At 35.7% G+C, this 27,357-nt stretch overlaps 1 protein-coding gene across 1 annotated transcript; it reads right to left on the bottom strand.

The window, feature by feature from the left end:
• Nucleotides 1–11,146: 11,146 nt before the first annotated feature.
• Nucleotides 11,147–27,255, bottom strand: LOC308418408 (NKG2-A/NKG2-B type II integral membrane protein-like; the record flags this gene model as incomplete). Its single annotated transcript, XM_080913759.1, has 10 exons — nt 11,147–11,296; nt 11,386–11,561; nt 13,470–13,571; nt 13,908–14,079; nt 23,411–23,519; nt 23,835–23,935; nt 25,520–25,695; nt 26,108–26,158; nt 26,645–26,746; nt 27,069–27,255. The coding sequence occupies 10 exons, from the start codon at nt 27,253–27,255 to the stop codon at nt 11,147–11,149; spliced, it is 1,326 nt and encodes a 441-aa protein (XP_080769885.1).
• Nucleotides 27,256–27,357: the final 102 nt, after the last annotated feature.

Here is a 27,357-nt window from a genome sequence, read left to right as displayed (position 1 = left end):
GTATTCTTTCTTTGTGTTGGGCACATGGTGTTTTGACTATTATGTGTTGGGAGAAATTTCTTTTCTGGTCCAACCTATTTAGAGATCTTTAGGCTTCTTTTATGCACGTGGTCATCTCATTCTTAAGGGTAGAAAAGTTTTCTTCTACAATTTTGTTGAAGATATTTACTGTGCATCTTAGTTGATATTCTTCGCCCTCTTCTATTCCTATTATCCTTAGGTTTTGTCTTCTCATTGTGTCCTAGATTTCCTGTTCCTGGTGGCTGATGGTCCTAGTGCCTGTTCTGCACCCAGAAGCTGCCGGCTGGGAACAGAGGGCCCAAAGCTGGGTTCCTGGTGCCTGGATCAAGCAGGGCAGGGGCGTACTTTCCCCAACGCTCAGCAGAGAACTTTCTGCCCCCTGGTTAGTCGGAATCCCTTCTAACCAGGACTGTGTCTCTGGATCTCCACTGTTTCTGGTGGGAACTACATCTTAGTAAAAAAAGAAAACTCCTAAGCAAGAAAACCAAGAGGAGAAAAACACACAGGCACAATTCAACCTACAAAAGCAATAATAGCAGGAAACAGCAACCACTATTCCTTGATATCTATTAACATAAATGGACTCAACTCCCCAATAAAAGATATAAGCTATCAGACTGGATACAGAAACAAAACCCAGCATTTTGCTGCATTCAGGAAACTCATCTCAGAGACAAAGACAGACACTATCTCAGAGTAAAAGGTTGGGAAAAAAGCTTCCAAGCAAATGGCCCCAAGAATCAAGCTGGAGTGGCTATTCTAATATTGAATAAAGTAAATTTTCAACCAAAAGTTCTCAAAAAAGATAAGGAAGGACACTTTTTATTCATTACAGGGGAAATCTGTAAGGAGGAACTCTCAATCCTTAAAATGTATGTTCCAAATATAAAAGCACCCATATTTATAAAAGAAACTCTACTAAAGCTCAAAAAATACATTTCACCCCACACAATAATAGTGGGATACTTTAATACACAACTCTCAGCAGTGGACAGATCATAGAAATGGAAAATGAACAAGGACTAGAACTGTAAAACTAGAAGAGCCTATGAACCAACTGGAATTAATATATATATCTACAGAACATATCATCCTAAAACAAAAGACTACGCCTTTTTCTCAGCACCTCATGGCACCTTCTTGAACACTGACCACATACTTGAACACACAATGAGCCTCAATCGATATAAGACGATTGAAATACTCCCATGCATCCTTTCAGATCACCATGGTCTAAGGCTGGTCTTTAATAACAACAAAGAGAACAAAAAGCCCATATACACATGGAAACTAAACAATGCACTACTAAACGATAGCAGGGTCAAAGAAGAAATATAGAAATTAAGGATTTTCTGGAATTCAATGAAAATAAAAACATGACATAGCCAAACCTATAGGGTGCAATGAAAGCAGTACTGACAGAAAAACTCATAGCTCTGAGTGCTTCCAAAAAGAAACTGGAGAGAGCATACACTACCAACCTGACAACAGAATTGAAAGCCCTAGAACAAATGGAAGCAGATACACCGAAGAGGAGGAGATGGCAAGAAATAATCAAACTTAGGGCAGAAATAGACCAAATAGAAACAAAAAACCATTCAAAGAATCAACAAAACTTAGAGCTGGTTCTTTGAGAAAATTAACAAGATTGATAAACCCTTAGCAAGACTAACTAGAGGGCAAAGAGAGAGTATCCAAATTAACCAAATAAGAAAGGAAAGAGGAGAAATAGCGATTGAAACTGAAGAAATTCAAGAAATCATCAGATCCTACTATAAACGTTTATACTCAACAAAGCTGGAAAATCTGGAGGAAATGGATGAATTCCTAGACAGACACACAATACTAAAGTTAAACCAGGACCAGGTAAACCATCTAAATATTCCCATTATACCTAAAGAAATAGAAGCATTTATCAAAAGCCTCCCAACCAAAAAAAGCCCAGGTCCAGATGGGTACAGTGCAGTATTTTATCAGATATTTATTGATGACATAATACCAATACTCTCCAAACTATTCAACAAGATAGAATCAGATGAAATACTACCTAACTTATTTTTTGAGGCTACAATAACCCTCGTTCCTAAACCACACAAAGACCTCACAGGAATTGAGAACTTCAGATCAATATCAATTATGAACTTTGATGCAAAAATACTCAACAAAATTCTTTCAAAATGAATCCAAAACACATCAAAACCATCATTCACCATGATCAAGTAGGCTTCATCCCTGGGTTCAGGGATGGTTTAAAATATGAAAATCCATCAAAGTAATCCAACATATAAACAAACTCAAAGAAAATAAACCACATGATCATCTTCCTAGATTCTGAGAAAGCATTTGACAAAATTCAACATCCCTTCATTCTAAAAGTTTTAGAAAGAACAGGAATCAAAGGCCCATACCTAAACATAATAAAGGCAATATACTGCAAACAAACAGCCAACACCAAACTTTACGGTGTTAAACTTGAAGCAATCCCACTAAAATCAGGGACTCGACAAGGCTGCCCACTTGCCCCCTACCTATTCTACCTAGTACTGGAAGTCCTTGCCAGAGCAATTAGACAGCAAAAGGAAATCAAAAGGATACAAATTGGAAAGGAAAAAGTAAAAATATCACTATTTGCAGATGACATGATAGTGTACTTAAGCAACCCCACAAATTCCACCTGAGAACTCCTACAGCTGTTAAAGAAGTTCAGCAAAGTGGCTGGATATAAAATTAACTCAAGTAAATCAGTAGCCATCCTATATTTAAAGGACAAACATGTGGAGAAACAAATTAAGAAAAAGATACCCTTCACAATTGTCACAAAAAGTATGAAATACCTTGGTGTGACTCTAACTAAGCAAGTGAAGGAACTGTATGATAAGACCTTCAAACCTCTACAGAAGGAAATCGAGGAAGATCTCACAAAATGGAAAGATCTGCCATGCTCATGGATTGGAAGGATCAACATTTTTAAAAATGGCCATCTTACCAAAAGTAATCTTCAGATTCAATGCAATCCCCATCAAAATTCCAACCCAGGTGTTCAGTGAGTTGGAAAGAGCTATGTGCAATTTCATCTGGAATAACAAAAGACCTAGAATAGCGAAATCCATCCTCAACAACAAGAAAACATCTGCAGGAATCACTATCCCTGACCTCAAGCTATATTACAAGGCAATTGTGCTAAAAAATGCATGGTACTCCTAAAGAAATAGGCATGTGGATCAATGGAATAGAATAGAAGATCCAGAAGTGAGCCATCACATATATGGTCACCTGATTTTTGACAAAGGAGCTGTAAACATTCAATGGAAAAAGAATAGCCTATTCGACAAATGGTGTTGGACCAACTGGCACTCAGAATGCAGAATGAAAATGGACTCTTTCTTATCTTTCTGTACAAAGTTCAAGTCTAAGTGGATCATAGCTCTCCACATTAAACCAGGTACACCGAAACTATTAGATGAGAAAGTAAGGAAAACCTTAGAACACATAGGCACAGGAGAAAATTTTCTGAACAGAACACCAATGGCTCATGCTCTAAGGTCAAAGATTAGCAAATGGGACTTAATGAGATTGCAAAGTTTCTGTAAGGTTAAGTACACTGTCAAGAAAACAAAACGGCAGCCAACAGAGTGGGAAAAGATCTTTACCAACCCCACATCAGATAGAGGCCTAATATCCAAGGTATACAAAGAATTCAAAAAGCTAGACATCAGAGAATCAAACAACCCTATTAAAAGTCGGGTACAAAGCTAAACAAAAAGTTCTCAATTGAGGAATATGTAATGGCTGAGAAACATCTAAGGAATTGCTCGACATCCTTAGCCATCAGGGAAATGCAAATCAAAACAACCCTGAGATTCCACCTCACACCAGTCAGATTGGCCAAGATCCAAATTTCAGATGACAGCAGATGCTGGCGAGGATGTGGAAAAAGAGGAACACTTCTCAACTGTTGCTCTGGTTGTGAACTGGTACAACCACTCTGGAAATCAGTCTGGCGGTTCCTCAGAAAATTAGATATACTACTACCTGAAGATCTAGCTATTCCACTTCTAGGCATATACCCTAAGGACAATCCAATATACAACAAAGACACATGAACCACGATGTTCATAGCAGCCCTATCTATAATAGCCAGAAGCTGGAAAGAACCCAGATGTCCATTAGTAGATTAATGGATACAATTTTGTGGTACATTTACACAATGGAGTACTACTCAGCTATCAGAAACAATGACTTAAGGAAATTCTTAAGAAAATTGATGCATCTAGAGAATATCATCCTGAGTGAAATAACCCAATCACAAAAGAACAGACACAATATGCAGTCACTGATAATTTGATACTAACCCCAGAAAGCTCTGAACACCCCAGAAACAACTCACAGACTGTGTGAGGTTCAAGAAAAAAAAATAAAGAAAAAAAACATTATGCTCAATCCTTACACACCAAGAAAACTTTGAGTAATTCCAGGTTACATCCTGTTTTACATGTACTTTTTGCTCATTGTAACTAGTAAGACCTTAAGGCACACTATCAAACCTTTGAAGAAAAAAAAAAAAAAAAAGCAAAGCACTGACAAAATGTTTTCATTTACTTTTATGTAAAAATGTTTAAAATTTGTTCATTTATCTTTGTTTTTTAAAATAAAGTTGTTCAAAAAATAGCTTTTGTAATTGTGCTTCAGAAATCTCAAGTAACTCTATGAATACGTTGTCTTTTGTGTCATTTTGTAAGTAACAATAGATTCTTGGCTGGTTCTATAACATAAATAATACAATGCTACATGGGTTAACAAAGTGCAGTTAGATGAGCCAAAGAGAATGACTGTGGATTACAGTGAACTTAATACCAAAACATCTCCATCCATGTTGCTAAACCTAACATTACTTTTTAAAATGTAAAATTACTGAGTGTTAGGCTCTTTATACTTTGTTTTGGAAAATTATATAGTTTTGTCTTTACATCTTCTTCCATTCTGAATCTACTGACAAAACATTTTATAGTTCATTTCATTCTTTCTGTCTTATTTTCTTTTCCTGATCCTGTGACGCTCTACCTTAACACATTCAACTTAGTAGAGCATTAGGTGTAATGGGTATTTTAGGGACAGTCCATTGCGTGGGGAAGTAAACACAGCAGGAATGGGAAGCAGCTGGACACATTATAGCCACAATCATGGAGCTAATAGTAATGAAGACTGAAAATGCCAGAGGCTAGTCACTTCCATTACTCATTCCAAGATGCTGAAACAGGAAATGAACTCCACCCACACGTTGGCTTCATCTTCCCACATCAATTATCCTTACATCCCTAAAGTATACATTATTAAACAACCCTGGTAGACATGAATGGCTTTTAAAGTACATAATATGTGACATAATAAAATGGAATGGTGTTTTTAATCTTTGAGGGATAGTATTCTCTATAAACAGTATGTGCCAGGTTCTGAAGACAAGATACATAAAACAGAGTTCAAGTGTAGGCTATAGACAAGTGCATTCAAGTTGAGTTTAGGTCATCTGAAATCAAGGTGATCACAAACGCTGAATGAAGAATAAATCTCTTTATTTCAAATGCTGCTAAAAGCTTGTGATTTTTACTACAAAATTTAGTTTTGTTTAAAAATAATATATATATATATATCTTATTAAATGTACTTTGAATATATAGTTAGTTTTTGGTTGTCAAAATTAGTACTTGATCCTATTTAGATATCAAAATAAAAAGAGACTTCACAAGACATATATATATATATATATATATGTATATATATATATATATATATCCATACAAATACTAAATTATTTTGTCAATAATGTTTTCTATTTTTTAAATAAACTACACTCCCCTAATTACTGTTAAATTACTATGTCACATACTCATTTTTCCCAATAACAAGAGTCTTAACTCAGGAAAACCCTTTTGACCTTTTAAATTCTTATTTCTTTATTATTTAATATATTATTTTTCAGTCAAATAACTTTTCTAAACATTGGCATTATAATAGAAAGGGGAGACATATTAAGTTCAATTAAATAACTTTCACGGTATTGTAAATACACTGGTGGAATGCAGACAAGTATAAAATATACATAACAACATTGATTATTCATGAAACTATCTGGGGTTGAGTGCTTAGGGACACTGTTACAAATGACCTGAGTTAAGTTTTTAGCACCCATGTTAAGCAACTAACAAAAGTTGTGCTTAAGAATTGACGGGATTCAAAGATTGAAGAACTATTTCTTAGTGCAAATTGGTCACCACTACAACTATTGCTCTGAAGGAAGATTTTCATTTCTGGGAAACACCCTTAGCCATTTCTATAATGGCATGGCCAAAGTTACTTACAGATGAGGATCATGCTGGCTGCCTAGAGGCCCCAGGTTCAATTGTGGACGTATAGGTCTTCTACTAAAGATAAGATCACTGTTTCAGGGTGTGGGCTTGGTCCTGGCATGACTTAGATTCTGATGCTCCCCAGTATCTTTACAGGCAGTGGGTAACAGTGTCTATATATGTTTATAGGATAACTAGAAAGGTACATGGTTGCCCAAATTTGTATACTGCATTTCTTTTTCCCAAGCAAGAAAATGTATTAGGGATGCAGATGTCAAGGAGTACCCTCATAGCACATTTGGTAAATCTTGCCTGAGTGTGAAAAATGACTCTAAATGACTCCAGGAGAATGATGGGATTACAGAGAACTGGATACCAAGACACCTCCATCCACGTTGCTGAACCTGACATTATTGCTTTGATGTACAATCACCCTAAGTGGTAAGATTTTCTCATGTTGAGTTGTAATTTTATAAAGTTTTGTTTTGTCTTTGTATGTCCTTTCAATCTAAATATCAAGCCCATTATTTAGTGCCTTGCAGTGGAGATCGGTAGCTGAATATTTTAAAGATTTAGAAAAACATCTCAATTAAACTGTTCACATACATAGACGATCAATGACAAAAACCAAAACCAAAACAAACAAACAAAAACAATCTTCCCAAAGTACAGGACCCAAGCAGTAGAAATTCTTTGAAGTTTCATAGTTGGGGTCATATTTGGATGATGCTTGACAAGATAGTTGAAAAAATCCTACAGCTTGTGTCTAGGAAAATAAAAATAACAGTTAATACATTTAAATGCAGGATATATATTGTACAGGGATGCTTAGAAACCTTTCATTAAGAATGGTAATTCCAGTGAACTGGAATTGCCTTGCTTCCCATTATTGCCTGGAGAGTTTCCTGAGGACCCATGTATTATACAGATCATTGTAATGGATATTGCTACACACCAGGACTAGATGATAACATCATATTTTGAACACCTCTTCCACACCCTGGCAATGTTCTAGCGGCAGGGAATATGGAAATCAAGCTGGGGTTCCTGGAAACTTAATTTGTTTTTCTGGATAGCATGTAGTCCTGGAAGGAAATATGGAGGCCATTGAGTAAAACTGTCACTAGTGACCCTGTTAAACTATGAAACCTCTATTTCAATGATATCATGATAGCATGAGTGACATAATCAACTGCCTTCTACCTTCTGTAAGGTGCCCTCTGACCTCTGAACATGCTCCATGATGACATGTGCTGCACTCCTATGCATATATGTATATGCAGACACACAAACCACCTCTGAGAGTTTTAAAAATGAAAAAGACACATGAAGATAATTAAAGGTCCTTGAAAATGCATTAAGAAGCTATAAAATATCCTATGTGTATATTAATAAAATTTTTCTTTATAAATTTACATACTTTAGATATTGAAACTTAATTAAGAAAACATATAAATATATCTCTGAGGTGAAGGGGTCTCTGAACACCTTTGAATGCATATACAAATACACACACATATGAAAATGTAGATAACAAGTGAGTGACCTAAATGTACTAAAGAAGCTGAATTTGCCATATACAACTGGCAATTCTACAAAGCACTTTTACCAAGTCCTATGAGAGTGCACTTAAATGTAAGTGCTTCTGCACCAAACCTCTTGAAATATATGCAATCTGTTAAAAATAGTATTATAAAAAATATCTTGACCAAAAAGACTCAGATACAAAAGTAATATTTGTTTTATGTTTATGAGTACAATCTAGCTGTCATCAGACATACCAATGAAGGTGTTAGATTCCTTCTATTGTTGTGAACCACCAGGTGTTTGCTGAGAATTGAACTCAGGACCTCTGGAAGAGAAGTCAGTGGTCTTAAAAGCTGAGCCATCTCTCCAGTGAAATGTGAGGCTCTCAGGACCCAACAGTGATGACTAACCAAAATGCACAGAGAAGGGGAATATAGAACCTGTAGAGACCTACTCCAGCAGGTAGGAATGGTCCCCAGTCAAGGGATGGGAGTCCCAACCCATCTCAAAGTTTTGAACCTAGAAAAGTTCCTGTTCAAAGGAAGAACAGGGACAAAAAGTGAAGCAGAGATGTAAGGAAAGGCCAATCAGGGACTGCCACACCTGGGGCTCCATCATGTCTGTAGAAACCAAACCCAACACTCTTGCCTTTCTCAAGAGCTGCTTGCTGACAGGAGCCAATTGTGGCAGGTTCTGGGGAAGTCCAGCCAGCAACTGACCAATGCAGATGTGGATGCTTGGAGGCATCCTCCAGAAGAACTACCAGGGAACCTAGTAGGGGTGCTGGCAGAAGGACTGGAGGAGCAGAGGGGGGGGGGTTGCAAGCTCATTGGAAGAACAACATACCTTAGTCTGACCACCTAGATCTCCCAGAGTCTAGACCACCAACTAAAGAGTGTACCTGGAGGGATCCATGGCTCCAGATACATATGTAACAGAGGATGGCCTTGCTTGACAGCAACAAGCCCTTAGTCCTGGGGAGAAGTGATATCCCAGTGTAGCGGGATGCTGGAGTGGTGAGCAAAAAGTGTGGGTGAGTGGAGGAACACTCTCATATAGGCAAAAAAAAAAAAAAGGGCAGATGTTGGATGGGGGGTGAGTGGAGGGGGTAAGTGAGATATCACATGAGATGTAGATGAATGTAAGCTCTAATGATTGTTTTTGAAAGAAATGTGTCATTAGAACAAATAATATAATTCACTTTAAGATGAACACAATTGCAACTCTATTTTCAGGTTATGGAATGTAACATTACCTGGCAGATTTCAAACGCAGGTGTTTCAGTTGGCGAATTTACACTTACAAAGATATGTATGTAAAGTTGTACAGTTGTCTGCTGTGAGGCCAAATGTCGATATCATGGCACAGTTATGTTCATCATCAAGAATCTCTGTTACCCTACAGTAATGAAAATACAAAGCTCATTTATATATGTATGTATATATTTGGCTGATCTACCAATGAGTGACTCCCATGAGTCATTGCAAAAGAAGAATCTCAGGAATGTCATGAAAGTTTGGCATCTTCACTAACAGTTTGGTAAGAGATAATGTGATGAAAGTTAAATGGCTCATTCTTCAGAGTCACATAAGCAGGCCATGAATGTTAGCATCATTCTGCCTCTCTATAATTCAGTGCATTTATTGAAAACATTCTTCTAAGGCTTACTTTGTATATTTTTTCTTGTCTATTGTATCATTCATGAAACTTACTTTGGTTTGAAAGTTGAGCCATCTTTCCAAACCCAGGGCTGACCTCTGCTCTTCCGAAAGACTCCAGTCCATGAGACCAGTGAAAGGGATTGCAGAAAAGCCTACCAGAGAAGCAAGGGATTTTTATCAGTGTGAAGGCTTTTGCTATTTTTAAAATGTGTTAATGCATTCTGTCATAATATGTTTATTATCTAATACAAATCATCTTATTAAAGTGAGAAGACTTCTTACATGGCCAAAACACTCACATTTGCATGGAATTTTGACCTACAATTAACTTTTACCTGTTCATAGTAAGAACTTTCATTCTTCTATTAGTGGAAAATATGATGGTTAATATTTCTAATTCAATAGCTAATTCATACTATACATGAAATAGCTATTCATACTATACATGAAATCCTCTGTATGTGGTGCTCAAATCAATCTATTTTCTACTATTTCTTAGAGTTTGGCTTTAGAAGAAAATTAATGGGTTGTTATTGAAGAGTTGAATGACATAACACATGGATATTTGTTTTCCGGGTACTGCATTATTCTGTAGCTAAACTCCTGCTGTTGTCTGTAATTGTTCTGATGCAGTAATATGCAATGGTATTAATATTTTTTCTTGGCCACTGTGATAAAACAATGATAAACGTGAAAAATAATCATGAAATGCACAAGCAACAAATTGGGAAATTCAGAAATAAAAAGTTGAAAGTGTTTGGCTCTTGAAAAAGAGAGATAATAGACAGGCAGTCATCTCCTGACCCTCACATGACAGAGAAAATGACTTTACATTCTATCCTCAGTTGCTCACTCTACAGCAGGTGAGTCCCATAAATTCGTCTCTCCTCTGTGGGGAAGGGAGTCTCACCAAATACACCAATAAGACTAAAAGTGCTAGACTGTGGAATCTGTCACCCATTATGTGCCAGTGTGACATCTTACAAGAAATGGTAAGCATGGTTAACCAGAGCGATTGGGTTTTTTTTCTCACTAAAGAACACCAGGGTAGAGCTGTGGGTACATATGTTTTATGTAGAAAATCTCTGTGCCCAAGAGCATGACTCTCACCGCTGTCACACAGGATAACGGGTATCAGAATAGAATACAAACATAATATAGAGGTGAGAGCAAGCTGCGGATATCAAGGCAATGATGTGGGTGTACTGCCTCAGACATCATAAAAAAGGCAAAGGTAGCAAGATAAAAGTGTGCGCAGGCTGATGCCACTCACATACAAACAGCTCAATGGTAAAAATAATTGATGAAAGCAAAAGTCAAGAAAATTATTCTGGGCAGCAAGGCCTGATGAGATAAAGTACAGGGGATGGCCATCGAGAGAATAGATACATCTGCCTAGTGATCTGACCATAACCACCACATATCACTCTGAACTGTCACTGCTTATATAGATTGGTTTTCATTTACAGGAACACTAAATGACAAAGTTTATTTCAGACTGAAAGCACTTGTACAGGAATGGGGTTCATAAAATCAAAAACTGGAAATAAACATTTGCTGCGAGTACACAAATACAAATAAAACAACAAAATATCATTCACTGTTGTAAATAAATGAGACCTGTGTAAGAACAGGAGCAAGCAGGTTGGAGGTGGCACACACGTTTAATCCCACCTCTGAGGCCAGCCTGGTGTACAGAATGACCTCCAGGACAGATAAAGCTACACAGGGAAACCCTGTTTTCTAAAAACAAAATAACATGAATGGGCTCTATGAACATCACATTGACAGGAAGAAAGGTTAGTAATAATTGATTGAATGTTGGTTCTTACCTGCTCCTCTTCACTGTCTATGTAAAGCAGATTACAGTTTTTGGAAATGCAAGACTCCAAACTGTCATACCAAGATGTTTTCTCCACACCAATGTAATAACAATTGTGGGAATATGATATCCACTCCTTTGGACAATGAGCACACGGCTGTGCTGAAGATAGATTGTGGTTTATATCTAGAATCAACATGAATTTAATAATAAAAACTAGTTTACATGTTTGCATAATTTTGAACATTCATGTATAAAATATTCCCATGTACCCTATATGCTTGTACATAGAAAAATATAACGCATACTTAAAAACTCAGTCGACCTCTTCTCTATAATTTATGTTTCCACATGAAGCACACAAGCCCAAAACAAATTCTCTCTCTTTATTAATATTTCTTTATTAGCACTGACTCAACCTCTATTCTTAAAGAATGAATTCATAGTTTGACAGTAGAAAACTTAAGCCAGTTTGATTCTCTGGTGTCTAGCTTCTTGAGTTCTTTGGGCTGTTTAGAAGAAAAAGCCAAATAATAAAGCAGCTAACAAATATCTGTGTATTGACAGTAAAAAGTAAAATAATTTGAAATGAGGAAGCAAGAATATTCAGAAGCTCTTCTTTTAAAGCAAATCCAAGGTAAAATGAGTACTCTTCAATTTTTAAAGTAAAATTAAATGCATCAAATTTTACAAGAGAAAGATTATCCAAACTAATCAAAAACACCAAGAAAAATTTCAAAATGTAAATATTTATCATTTCATAAATGTCACAGATGAATATGCAAGTTCTCAGAAACTCTCAAGGAATAAATAACTCTCACACTATGTAAAATATACCAGGATTCACTTGTTTTGTTTGTGAGACAGAGTTGCACTGTGTATGCCTGGCTGGTGGGAGGCTGACAGAGTCATCTGCCCCTGCTTTCTAAGCTCTAGGATTAAAGGTGTGCACTGCCAGCTCCAGCACCTAAGTCCATCTCCACTATTTCCATCTGTTCTTCATAACCTATTGTTTTAAGTTGGTGGAGAAAGCATATACATGTGTATTGCAGGCACTCATACATATAACACAAACAGTCCCTCATCCTCCACAGACTGAGACACACATTTACACAAATATCCAGATCCAAGTTATGATAATGCAAATGCTAAATATCCAAGCTATGATATCAAAAGTGTAAGAACATTGAGAGGAAATACAAAAAAACAATACTAGATGAGAAATCCTTCTAAAATTAGCATCACTTCATTTTCAGCGATGGAAAAGTATTGTATTGGTTTGCCTCAAGTAAAGTATTTACATTAAAGGTATTCTAATTAAAAAAAGAAAACACAAGCCAATTAATAAGATTGCTGTATGGTTTCTATATGATTATTTGTCCTTATTGCTCAACAAAATGATTGCCATCCTTTAATTTATGAGATTGCAGTATTAATGCTTCTAGATTATTCTCTTTCTAGGAATATAACTTCTGCAAAGCTTAACTTAATGCAAAATAGAGTGTGCATAAACATCAGAACTTTGACAAGGAAGCTGTATGTACCTTTCTGGGTTCTCAGCAGGATGGAGTGGTTATAATTCTTCTGTTCAGTAACTGGAGAGTTAAAGTCATTTTTAAGAAACTTGAAATCTAAAATTATCATAATGAATTTTAGTTTCTTAGTTTGAAATCTCGATGCATGATTTGAATTAAAGTAAAACAGAATAAATTTTCAGTTTCTAATAGATAACATGTTCAATACTTGGAAAAAATTAGTTCAATGAAAGCTCTTTCAAAACTTCAGTTGCATCTTTCAGTAAAGTGTTCTAAAGTGTGTTGTTGAATTATAAAATAATAATTGGTATACTTAACAGCACACATGTTACAATAATAACCCTCTCATTTATATATGACAAAATTAAAATAATCATTTTAAATTTAATTAAAAGCTGCACTTTAAAATAAAAGCTATGTTTATTTTTTCATTTTTATTTGATATTCTCTGTATTTACATTTCAAATGTGAGCTATGTTTCTTGATAGCAAGGAATACTAAGAGACACTTGGTCATTAAAGTAGGGGGCTCTTTTATAACTTCTCAAAAGCATGCTTACATGGAGAAACAATTCTGGTTGAGATCACCAAAGCAATCAATAAGACAAACCATATGATACCCAGGATCCCAGAGATGAGCTTCTCTGTAGGTGATGAAAAATCTGCAGACATAAATAGAAGTGTTAAGAGGAAAAAAAAAAAACACACAGATTCTCATAGGCTTTACACAGAAGAGAGCTTGGAGAATCAGGATTAATTCAGGCCACAGGTCTCCGCTATGTTGCCGTCATTCTGTAGCAACTAGAATTTCATTTTCAGTGAACAAAATGATCCATATATTCCCAAAACAATGTCTGAATGAAAACTGTTTACAACTTGCATTATAACCGCATGGTTCAAGTTACAGCTCTTTTTTTTTTCTTCCTCAAGGGACCTATTCCCACCTCTGTACTCTGGCTGTCATCATAGAACCTTTATGCTGAGATTCAGTGCCTTACTTTTGCAGAAGCCTTGCCTCCTGGTCTTGAGATGCTCCTGGGAAGTATGCTGAAAGCTAAATTCCAGCTGGTGGTCTCTTGCTCGATTACTGAGCTGCGACTGGGTTGTATGTGTAGCTTTCCTGGGTTCTGAGGCATATTCAGTTCTGAGCAGGTGATTCATGACTCCTGTCTGCAGGCCAGTGAGTGACATCAATTCTAGTCTCTGTGGTAAGTTTACTTGTGTTCGATGCTGTGGTGATCCTACTGAAGAAACAACACATCCTGAGGCAGTCAAAAGGGAGGAGCCCCGCCAAAAATGACACTTTTAATACAGTTGATACTAAAGTATCTAAATTTTACCTTGGATTTTGAGCTCATGTGCTATGGTTTAAAAATATTCTTTGACAAATTATTTTTAGTAGGGAAAATTAAAACAAATAAATTAGAAAGACAAAAAGGTTCACAAATACAGGGCTAAATTTATACATCAGATTCAATTTTTGTAGGAATAATACCATGACATATGTTTTCCATTCTCTGATAGTTTTTTCTCTCTTACAACGTCATTTAAAAAAGAGGAATACATATACAGATTTTTAAAGGCATTTTGGCATAACACTATATGAATATATTTTTGTCAGTACTTAATTCTTTTAGAGGTTTGATAGCATACATTGAAATCCTACTAGCATAAAGTACATGTAGAACAGAAAGTAACGTGGAAACAGTTTTCTTGGTGAGTATAGATTAAGCATAATGATCTTTTAAATAGTTTAATATCTTCATGAAAAGAACCATGCTGTAATAGAAAATAATTATACATACATTTTACAATGTTTGGATTTAATTGACTAGAAAATTAATGTTCTAAAATAATGAGTGAATTATTTCTAAAATAGGGAGGTTAATATATTAAAAATATTTGCATTTTCTTATTTTAGTCATATGAATTTAATAGCATTAACCAGGTGCTATTAAATTAGCATCTCCACAGACAACAAGGACAGAACTTTGAGATGGTCCCCAGTGTGTTCCATGCACTTGAATTTATCCCAGCTCTTTAGAGGAAACCATGTTCCAATTTGTTTCCCGGCATCTGAATGGTGTCTCAGTTGCTCTACATGCAGTGACAAGCACCCTGGGTTGCATAAAGTGTGGCTTCCTTCTGTGAGGTGTGGTGTTCACAGGTGGTCTGTGGGAATCCAGCACCAAAAGGGGAGTCTGTGGCCGAAATCTAGGGCAGCAAGTGTGAATTTTGCAGGTTGCCTCATGAGCATCAGAGTGGTCAAGAATGGAAGAGATTTCTCACCAATTTGTCATAAGGTTGAACAGGAAATTCTCATATTCGGCCTGACTTTGAAATCAGTATTTTTTTATCTGATTTTTACATGGCAGGACACTTTGTTTTCTTGTTGAAAGCAGATAGTTGTCCTTTAAATGTGCTTTGTAGTGTACTTTTCTAATTATCTCACAAGATTTAGTGCATGTTCTATAAAGGTGAGAAAGGACTAACCACAGTCACCAAGCTTCCCCTCCCAAAAGATTCTCAGTTATTCATTCTTCCTCTTCCATTGCAAGAGATCTTTAAAGTATAACACATTCTGATTCCTATTTTTTCTCCCCCGGGACTGTCTAGTTTCTCCCCTTCTTAACTTCCATATGAATCTATATCTGTTTTGTCTTCCATTAAAGAAGAAACATCTTAATTAATAATAATATAATATAAATCAAAACCAAACAATTCATAAGGCAAAGTAATGGGACAAGAAAAATAATTCTAAGAAAAAGTACAAGAAATGAGTAAAGACTCAGAGACACACACATTTGGACACACATAGAAATTCCATAAAAATCCCAAACCAGAACCATCATATTTATGAGAAGGACCGATAAATTAAACAAAAATATAAACAAAAACAAAACTTGACCTTTGAGACAAAAAAAAAAAAAATCCAAAGTTGCCATTGAATTAATTTTGTGTTGGCTCTTGATAGTTCTGCATAGAAACCATCTTTAATAGTGTTTTTTCCCCCTCAGTATGGCATTCTTAGAGAAAATATTTTTATTTACAAATGGCAAATAAATTTGGAGATAACCTCTGGGTTAGAAATGAGGACATGTCATTATTCCATCCTCTAGGTCTAGGACTCCATCTTGTTCTGACCCATGCAGGCCCTTTGTATTCCACCACAGTCAAGCCCAGATGTGCACAAGCCCTGTTGTGTCTCCAAAGCCTTGAATTCTGGTGTCCTGCATGTCCTTCTGGCTCTTATATTTTTTCTGTCTCCTCTTCCTCAGAGTTTCCCGACCCCACATGGAGAGACATCCATTTTAAGGTTGAGGGTTCTAAGATCTCTTACACCCTGTGTATTGTTCAGTTGTCTCTGCTTTTGTTCTGATCTGCTGCAAAGAGAAGATTCTACAAATGTGGCAGATCCAAACACTAGTTTATGATTATAGCACAATGTCATCTATGAGTAATTTTATTTCTATGTTCTTTTGGCAGAACACTAGTGTATGATTTCCCTTTGGTCCTTTCCTATCTAGCTTCATGTTCTTGGCCACCACACAGTGTTGGGTATGGGCTCCATCTCATTAAGCTCATCTCCAATCAGATATTGGTTGCTTCCTTGCTCAAGTTTTGTGCCACTATTGAAACCAAGTCACTTTTGAAACCGAGTCAGTGCTTACCTTTGTCCTGTGGTAGAAAGCAGGGCACCTTCTAGTGTGAACATTAATCCCTAGAGATGAGCAGCGGTTCCACATCTCCATGTTCAATGAGTTGTACATATGTTCTCCTGAGCAACAGGGCCTTACTTTCAGTTTGTAGAGGCAGCCTTGGCAATAGCCTGATTGGTTTGGGTGTTTTCACGAGAGAATTCTTAGCTTTTTATTTTAATCTCTTACTTTTTGTCTCTTCTGTTTCATTATGTCTGCCAGCTTGAGGTTGCACACACCAAGTATAAGCAATATTATATACATTTACCTGCTTATATCAATATTGTATCTTTTATGAAAACCATGGAAAATTATGGGAACATTATAAAACTCCTAGCATCATTATTAACTGATATTAAACTTGATGTTATTACAATTAGTTCCTTTTAAACTTCCAATAACTGGAGCAAAAACCACAGACGAATACTCATATCATATTTTTGTTAAAATTCTTGAAGTGCTTACATTTTATTTCATTTTCAAAGCTAAATTTTTAAAGGTATTTTAGTGGAAATAGTTAAAATCACTCTTTTATATGATACAGAAGAATTTTTTCAATGTTTTGAGGTTTGCTTTGTGGCCTTCTCTGTCCCTGAGAAGAATTCATATTCCCTACCTGCTAAAATTATATCACTAAAAATTTTCTGTAATCTTGTACATGTTTTACTTTCCTCATTCATGAATCTGTGAAACAGATATATTTCCTTTTTGACTTCATAATGTTTCATTTATACTTTTATTTTACTGAGACAAATTTGAATATTTTCAGTTCATGAATAAAAGATTTCCTATGCCCACAAATTGCTTGTGTCACATAAGAGTGAGAAAATCAATTGGTCTACATCTTCTGCATTGAGGCAAGTTCTCTAGTACCCTCTACACCCCTCTCCCTCTTCCTCTTTCTCTTCCTCTCCCTCCTTCCCTTCCTCCCTCCCCCTTTACCTTCCCCTCTCTCTCCCTCAACTTCCTTTTCATGCCCTATGTCCCACATAGGCACATTCTCCCATCTCACATAACTCTCCAAATTATTCTCCAAACAACTAAAGCAAATTCTTACTGAGATAGAAAACCAAACTCTCGATTCAAGTTTTTCTTTCTGCAGAAATGTGGTGACAGCTAATGTACATTGTTAGCCACTCCTTTGTACAGTAATGGCAACGATATAACAAGCGATAGAAGTATTGTCTCAGTGATAACATTGATATGCAATTATGACTTTGTATCTTGGCATAGGTATATTCAGGCACATGCAAATTACAGACATGCATTCTTGTAAGCTGTTACAAATAAAACAGTACACTAAAACACGTATACATAGAAAAAGTCAGGCACATATCTCTAAATCTATCTGCATATGAGGTCAACAAGCAAAAGCTTACCTTATATATGTTCCAAAAAGTACTGCACAAAAATTATTCTTTTAAAACAGAAAAAGTATCTAAATCTTCTTTTATAACAACAGTAGCAAAGTTTGAGGTGATTGATACTAAAAGATAGTCTGACTTTAGGCATATCCTTTTGCTATTGTGTAAGAATACATGTTTTTGAAAAGTCTTAATTCATTTAATTATTCATTTAATAATTCTTTTGTTCATTTTCTTTGAAAGTCATGAATACTTTTGCATAACTGTGATCAAAATAAAGTTAAACCTGTGCAGACATTGAAACTTTAAAAACTATTATGTACTTTTCCATGATTTATTAGAACATAATGTTCTACTCCTTAATTGTAATAGCTACAAAAAGGAAGAAAGATCTTCAACAATATTTTTGAAAACATAAATTTTAAATTCTTAGTTTGAAATTTTAGTTTATAACAGAACATAGAAGTACATAATAAAATTATTTTATGTGGAAAAATATTATAAAGAAAAACCCACCAGTTTGAAACAGACCAAAATTTGAATTGGACAGACAACTCAGCTGTTAAAGGCTAGGCTCACAACTAAAACTCACCAAGCTTCACAATAATATAACCACTTATAAATACTAATCAGCATCATAATAAAGGTTTCCAGAAGCATGACACCGAGTACAAAATCACAACATAGACTAAAAACACTTTAATTATTTCATTATTGTATGTTTAACAAATTTAGGATAAACATTTGAAATTTTTTGCAAAGTTATATAAATAAGAATATATTAAATGTGTCCTCTGATAGCTAGGTACAGAGATGTATGTACAGAGACTGCCAGCTTTCTGAGTGAAAAATTCCCCATAATCATTCAAAAAGCATTCTTATAGGTAACAACAACTGTGTTTGTTACTGCCAAATGTGACAGTTAGAGAAAGAAGATGATCCTTTGGGTTCTAGTCACAAGTTCACATGAAGGGAGCCAGAGATCTGTAGGGAGAAAAGGAGGCAGTGAAAAAGATGAGAGGAAGCATTTTCTTATGGGGAGGGGAGGATTAACATGTATACAGAATAGGAAAGATAAACTCAGACAAAACGCTACATCTGCATTCTAATTTTCTTTTTAGAATGGACTTTTGTATATTTAGTAAATGTGTGCTTTGCAAATACCTGGAGATTTTAGCAACACATCAATAATATATACATGTCATGCATATGTGTATGTGTATGTATATTTGCATGTATGTATGTATACATTGTATACATACACATACTCATACAAATGCATATATACATATAATTTACCATAGCCAATTTAGAGGTTGAATTATTACATGTGAACTTAATTATGATAAACTGATTTCCAACTTCAGCTCACCATTTGGGTGTACATCTCTGACAGTTACAAAGAAAAGTGAATACATATTTTATGAGTCATAGTAATTATTTTCATTTTTTTAAAATTACACCACTTTAAGGGTGTAATTTTAGACAGGCTATTTCTTGTGTAGTCACTTGACTGGAGTGCATCAGGAGACGTCAGAAATTGTTCTTTAGGTAAATGTTTTAGGAGATTAATGTAATAAGTCTTTCATAAGTTTATATACAATGGGAAGCCTAGGATCATCCAACTGGTTGACATGTGGGGTGAACACTCCTGTTACAGCTTCATCCAAAGTTTGTGCTCAAATATCCTCAAACCTTTGAACTGTACCTAACTGTAAAAATAAGATGTTTCAACAGGTGTCTAGGTTCAAAATAAATTCATGGTTGGGACCATGAAACACAACAGACTTGCAAAAATTAAAGGAAGTCATGAAAGCCTGGTGTTCTGATTGGTGTTTGTTGCAATTATAGAATATCTGACCATAAGCAACTCAGGAAGGAAAAGATTTATTTCAAAATATACTTTTGTGTCATTTCCATGAGTGAGGAGGGAAACCAGGGATGGAAGCAGAAAGCAGGAAGGAACACTGATCAATACTTCTTTTTCAGACTTTGTTTTATAGCACAGGGGTATAAGGCTAGGAATGGTGCCACAGACAGAAGGAGGGGCCATACCACCTCAGTCATTCCTCAGGACAGCCTGCCACAGTATGACTACAAAGTACTGTACAGTATGAGCACAAAGCCAATCTTATGGAAGCAGTGTCTCAACTGATACTTCTTCTCAGGTTGTGTCATGTGTAAGTTAAAAAAATAACCAGAACACCTGGCACAGTGGCTTAGGTTGGTAATTACTAGGGAATCTGAGTCAGGAGAGTTTCAAACTCAATGACAGACTGGTCTCTAGAAACCCATGCTGGTTCCAGAAATGAAACCATGTAAGATTTCTTCCTCAAACACAAATGTAAAGGAGTAGTCCTGAGTAATTTTTTTTTTGTCTGGCATGCAATTTTCATTATTTAAAAATAATCATAAATAAAAATATCAGTAATATGAAATGATACTTCACATGGATGTCTTTTAGAATGTCTATAATCTTGTTGAGCCTAAAGGCTAGGTGTATTAAAGTGTTATTTTATAAATAATGATTCAGAGTATTCTGACAAATTTGACCAGATGCTACGGGGATTCACTGATAGTATTGTTATCACGTTTGTATTCATTATTTCACTGTAGTGCTATTATTTATCAATTATCACTATTATTTGAAATAAAACATTCTTTATTTTGAATGGATCAATAAATCTGAGATGTCTTTGCATTTAAAGAACAAAACAAATATTTTGTGTTTGAAGGTATATAACATTATACTCATCTATAAAATAGACAGTATCATTATCAAGCAAAGGGGAGTCTGCTACCCATCAGTTTTATGGCCATGAACCCCCTGAAAGGCTGAGCTCAAACTAACCTAAGTTTTTATTTCCTAAAGTCTAAAGAAATAGAATTTAGATTCTTAGAGCCATCAGTATGACTTGTATAGTCATCGTCTATTTAAAGATATTCTGTGGCTAAGGATGCACCTTAGTGGCACACAACACTTCCTTAGCATGTGGGAGAATTTCCAACAACACAAGAGACAGAACAATCCAACAGCAACATTCAACAATGAATCACATGTAACGCTGGCTCCACAATATTATGTAGCTAAAGACACTGGAGCTGCTGCAGCTGTCATCGTCCTATTACAGGTTGCGTCATTGCATGGGACTGTGCAAAAACGCATTCCTCTGAATGTCACTGTCTTTAATTGAATCATAGATTGCAGGGTTCTCTGCAACCACTGCAGCCAGAAAGGTAATGATCAGAAAGAAACAGTGGAAACTTGGCTCAGTGTAACTCAGTAGCCAACACTGATTCAAACTTAGTCTGACCTCGATTGCTTATTTCAGGCATATTTAAGCACAATGCAGTTTGGGGAAAAAGTTTCTCAGTGAAAATTAGCCCAACGTATAAAACAAAGCTTAAGACATAAGTAATTAGAAATTCTTTGTAAAGTACAGTGACATCTTCTAATAAAAACAGATTCTATAGATTATCTAATAAAAATAAGCTCAAGATGAGGATATGCGGAAGATATGGTATGGCTTCAGCTACACAGTACAAAAGTCACTGAATAATGCCAAGACTGTCATTCAAACCACTAAAATAACATTTCATTAACTCTTATATACTTAAAGGTAAACAAATGAATAATAAAACAGGATTGGAAGACAAGAGTTTAATCCCAAGTGGAACCTAAATACATCTCACCACACCTCTGCCATCAGACGAGTCTGTGAGGTCACGGAAACACTTAAGATGGAGAGTTAACACTGGCTCCCACTCACATACTCACTTCGATGAGAACAGAAGGCTCAGGTTCGTGGGAAATTTCCACAGAAATATGCAAATACTTCTCAGCATATAACTAGGAAGCATTTAAAGCAGAGCTATACACACAATAGCCATGACCATGCTTGCACAAGACATTCAAATTGGAGCTACCCAAACTCTAAGAAAAAGTAAATAAAATGTAAAGTGCCAAAATAAGTTCTTCAGTCTTGGTTGCCATATTCACATTCACATGTCAACATCATTAAAAATTCCTTTTGGTTTATAAAAAAAGTCAGTAAATGCCCAAAATTTTGAAACAAGAAGTTTTTTAAATCTGAAGCATGTTTCTAAATAATAAGACAAATATATTATCAATAAATCTTTTTACAATTAAAAATTATAAGGAAAACATAGCAAGATTTCCCTCACTAATAATTACTACAGAAAAATATATATTTTAACATGAACATGTGTCCCAAGAAATTGAAATCAGGAAAGCAAAATAAGTTGAAGTTCACAATAAATGAAGCAAAAAGCAGAAAACAATAAACTGTACAAAGTTATCATCAAGAAATTTCAACAGAAAAGTTGAATAAGGACCCAAGTCCCTTCCATCAAAAGAAGAGAAAGCCACCATTGGCAACAAATGCCTGTAAGCCTCTGCTTTCAAGAGAGAAAATAACTGGAGAGAGTTTGTGTCAGTCTGTGCTACACAAGGAGATCTCATCTGAACAGAAACAAAACCAAAACCAACCCAAACCAGACAAAGAAAAGCAAATGGTTCGGACATGGTCCAGCAGGTAAGTGTTTGCCATCAAACATGCCTATCTCAGTTTGATCCCTGAAGCCCACATGGTAGAAGGAAGGAGCTACTTTCTATAAGGTGTCCTGTGACCTTTGTACAGTCTCCAAGGGAACATGTAGCATGTGCGCGTGTGCGCACACGCACACACGCGCGCGCGCACACACACACACACACACACACACACACACGCACACACAAAGATATAAGTAAGTAACATGCGAAAATATAAAAAAAGCAGAAAAAAACAAAAAGAAACAGTAGAACAAAGGCTTCTGAAAAAGTGATAAGGTGTAAATATTTTATGTCTATATTTTAAAAGACTTTATAAGTTTTACCAACTTTAGATATTAAAACTATATTAATAAAAACTTTCCAGTATATCTAGTGAAAAAAAGTCTTAGAATACATTCACATGTATACACACATACCTATACTCAGATGTATCTATATCTGTATATGATCATGTATATATATATATATATATATATATATATATATATATGAAAATGTAGATTAAAATGGGTGACTTAATGCACTACAGAAGCTTAATTAGCAATATACAACTGGCAATTATACAAAGTCTTATGAAAGTGTATTGAATCTTAACTTTGAAATGTAACAACCTTCTGCACAAAGCCTTGTGGGATATATGTTAAAAATTAATATTATAAGGAGTATCTTGAGAAAAAGTCTCAGATACAAAAGTAATATTCGTTACTTTTGCTACATTTACTATACCCCAATGATTGTTTTGCAAGAAATGTGTCATTAGAACAAATATATAATTCACTTTAAGATGAACACAATCATAACTCTATTTTTAGGTTATGGAATGTTACATTACCTGGCAGATTTCAAACGCAGGTGTTTCAGTTGGCAAATTTACACTTACAAAGATATGTATGTAAAGTTGTACAGTTGTCTGCTGTGAGTCCAGATGTTGATATCATGGCACAGTTATGTTCATCATCAAGAATCTCTGTTACCCTACAATAATGAAAATACAAAACTCATTTATATATGTATGTATATATTTGGCTGATCTACCAATGAGTGACTCCCATGAGTCATTGCAAAAGAAGAATCTCAGGAATGTCATGAAAGTTTGGCATCTTCACTAACAGTTTGGTAAGAGATAATGTGATGAAAGTCAAGTGGCTCATTCTTTAAAGTCACATAAGCAGGCCATGAATGTCACCATCATTCTGCCTGTCTATAATTCAGTGCATTTATTGACAATATTCTTCTAATGCTTACTTTGTATATTTTTTCTTGTCTATTGTATCATTCATGGAAACTTACTTGGGTTTGAAAGTTGAGCCATTTTTCCAAACCCAGGGCTGACCTCTGCTCTTTCGAAAGACTCCAGTCCATGAGACCAGTGAAAGGGACTGCAGAAAAGCCTACCAGAGAAGCAAGGGAATTTTATCAATGTGAAGGAATTTGTTAATTGATTTATGTAACTTAATACTTATGCTAACAACACAAATGCAGCAGAGATTCAAACAAATGTCCAGCAAAGAAATGCATAAATGCTTTTGGATGCTCTGCTCAAATCAATATTTCTGCTATTTCTTCAAGTTCAATTTTAGAAGGAACTTCATGGTTTGCTACTGAAGAAGTGGGTGATATGGTAGATATATTTTTTTCTGGATACTACATTATCTTATCTAGCTTAGCCGTGCTGTTATATATCAATGTAGGGGTGGATTACTGAGCAGGAATCCTTAATTTTATCTTGGCTACTGTGCTACATACTAGGGAAAACTTGGAAAGTAATAATAAAAGACAAAAGTCAAGGAAATCTGCAGGCATGAAACTAAAAGCCAAAAGGGCTTTTCTCCTGCAGCTGAGGCACTGTGAACATCAAGACATCCCTTGTCCGTCATCCATTGGAAGAAAATGACCTTCCCTGGACTCTCCCAGGTCCCAGAAACAACAACCGTAAGCGTTAGAGAGCTGTGAGACCTCTCTTGTTCTTTTGTAAGTTCGAGGCATCAAGGCACCAGGTGAGGCTGAAAATCATTAATGGGGGTAACTGGCCACATCAAGTGCCTCTGTTTCCTGCTGCAGACACCACAGTGGGAGCTGGAGTAGGGGATTCCTTGAGTACAAAGGACATGTAAGATGCATCTGTCCTTAATGGAGTGGACATTGTTCTCATCCAGAGTCATTCGATGGAGTGAGTCTTAAAATGTTTTGCTTACATAACATAGCAGAGAAAATTAGTGAACAACAGATAAATGCTGTAAAGGGCACCAATGGTTGGCTCTAAAACCATCAAAGAGTTATAGCGGTGGTTCTAAACCTTCCTAATGCCACGATTCTTTAATACAGCTCCTCATGTTGACTACCCCAAACCATGAAATTAACTTTTATTTGTCAGAACTGCAATTTTCTATGGGTGTGAATCATAATATAAGTATCTGATGCCTTTTGCTTTCAGGTAGCCCACAAGAAAGAGTCACACTACTCCACGAAGGGTTGTAACCTACAGGTTGAGAACTGCTGAGGTACTAGATGTCTGTGTAACAGTGCATACATCTTTCTGAACCCTGCCTTATAAAACTTAAAGGTATGTACAGCTAATTATATCAAAAGTCAGAAAAATGGTTTTGGGCAGGAAGACATGATACTGGTATGCAGTGAAGAGACAGGGAAGAAATGGAAATGTCTGCATAGTAATCTGACTCCACGTCTACATAGTCACCTTCTGATCAATACTAATTATGGTACCTGTATTGCTTTTTACATGGTAAAAGTTAATTTCAGAATAAATAAACTTGTATCAAAATGACTTTCATAAAATAAGAAAGCACTTGCAAATAAATATGTACCAGCACAAAATACAAATAAAACTTTGTGAAATAAAACAATGGCACATTATACAATGTTGTAAATAAATGAAACACATACGAATGTGAACTGGTTGTACAAATGGTGACAGGAAGAAAGGTTAGCAATGATTGACACATGTCGGCTCTTACCTGCTCCTCTTCACTGTCTATGTGAAGCAGATTACAGCTTTTGGAAATGCAAGACTCCAAACTGTCATACCAAGATCTTTTCTCCACACCAATGTAATAACAATTGTGGAAGTATGATATCCACTCCTTTGGACAATGAGCACACGGCTGTGCTGAAGATAATTTGTGGTTTATATCTAGAATCAACATGAATTTAATAAAGAAAGTTAATATGTATTCATAAGTTTGAAAAGTCATGTAAAATATATCTCCATACAGCCTAGAGGTTAATAAATACAAAACAAACTATATCTCAAGCACTCAAACAAAGAAAAGAGTCGCCCTCTGGCCATATGTTAATGTGTCTATCTAAAGCAAAGAATAAGTATTCACCCTACAGATTTTTTCAAAGTCATAGATAATAAGCTTTATTCTAGAACAGTGAGATTCATTTCTGTTTTATCAGAGTTCATCCTTAATGTTTATTTATGAATATGTCGTGCTCATATTTCTAGATTGTTTTCTTCCTAAAATCTAATATTATCTCGGTATGGTAAGACACAAGCTGTATTGTGTACAAATATTAGAACTTTGACAAGCAAGATGTACCTCTGTGGGTTGTAGTTAATGAGGAGTTGATCTGAGCCACTGCTTCAGTATCTGTGGAGTTATAATATTTTTATGAAATTGACATCCAAAGTAACTGCAACCATTTTAGTTTCTTAGCCTGAGGCTAATGCATTGTTTTGAATTAGGATTATGTGGAATACAATTTAAATTGACCCCAAAATAAGTAACATGTTATAAACTTTGGAAAAATTTACTTCAATGAAATCCCAAATTTCACCATCTTTTACCAGGTAAACTATGGCAAAACCACTTTAAAAATAGTTTTCACATCTCAGTAAAGAATCTCCAAGTTTTCAAACTACTCGTTCAAGTGATGAAACCATTGAAAAATCAAAAGCAAACATTTAAGCAATTCCTCTGGTATTCATAATATGGTTGACAGCATATCAACTATTCTGCATTTAAGTCAAATACATACTTTAAACTAAAAGCTATTGCTCTTCATACAGAGTTTTGAAAGGCATGTCCAGTCGTCAAAGTAGAAAGTTCCTTTATAATCCTAAAAAAAATGCTTACCTGGTTTGACAACTGTAGTAATTAAAACCACAGCAACAATTAAGATAAAACCGATGATGCCCAGGATCCCAGCAATGAGTTTTTCTGGGGGTGATGGAAAACCTTCAGAGACAAATGCAAAGGGTCAAGGTGGCTCTTCACAGGTTTATGTACACAAAAGCCTACATACACCTTGAGACAAACAGATAAATTCTGAACCCCGGCTCCTCTTCATGCTGTAATCTGTTTGTAGAGCACTATTGTTTTGCTTTTAGTGAACAGAAGGATCCAGAAAGTCTTAGCACAGAATGAGATCTATGCTCACAAATTACAAAAGCATGGGTCAAGTGAGAGCTCCGGTCCTCCCAAAGAGAACCCTTTCCACCTCTGTCCACACCTCTTCATGCCTCTGATGTCCCAGTGCAGGGTCCGTCCAGTGCCTCACCTTTGCAGTGGCAATTCCTACAGATCCAGGCATGCTCTTGAGAAGGATTTTGAAAGCTGAAATCCGCATAAATGATTTCCTGCTTGGTTACTGAAATGGAGCTGCGAGTAACCCCTGGTTTCCTGTGCTGGTTCTGTGAGTTCTTTGCCACATTCAGTTCTGCATAGGTGACTCGATCATTACTCATGTCTGCAGCTAGTGATGTGCTAGGGCAAAGGTATACAATCTGATGCAGCTAAAGTGGGTGGAGTTTAGAACAATGGAGTTCATTTGCAGTTGAAAATTTTAA

This window comes from Micromys minutus (genome assembly GCF_963924665.1).
Source record: "Micromys minutus genome assembly, chromosome: 3".
Lineage (NCBI taxonomy): Eukaryota > Metazoa > Chordata > Mammalia > Rodentia > Muridae > Micromys > Micromys minutus.
Note: the sequence above shows the minus strand (reverse complement) of the source record. Positions and strands in the feature narration are given on the sequence as shown.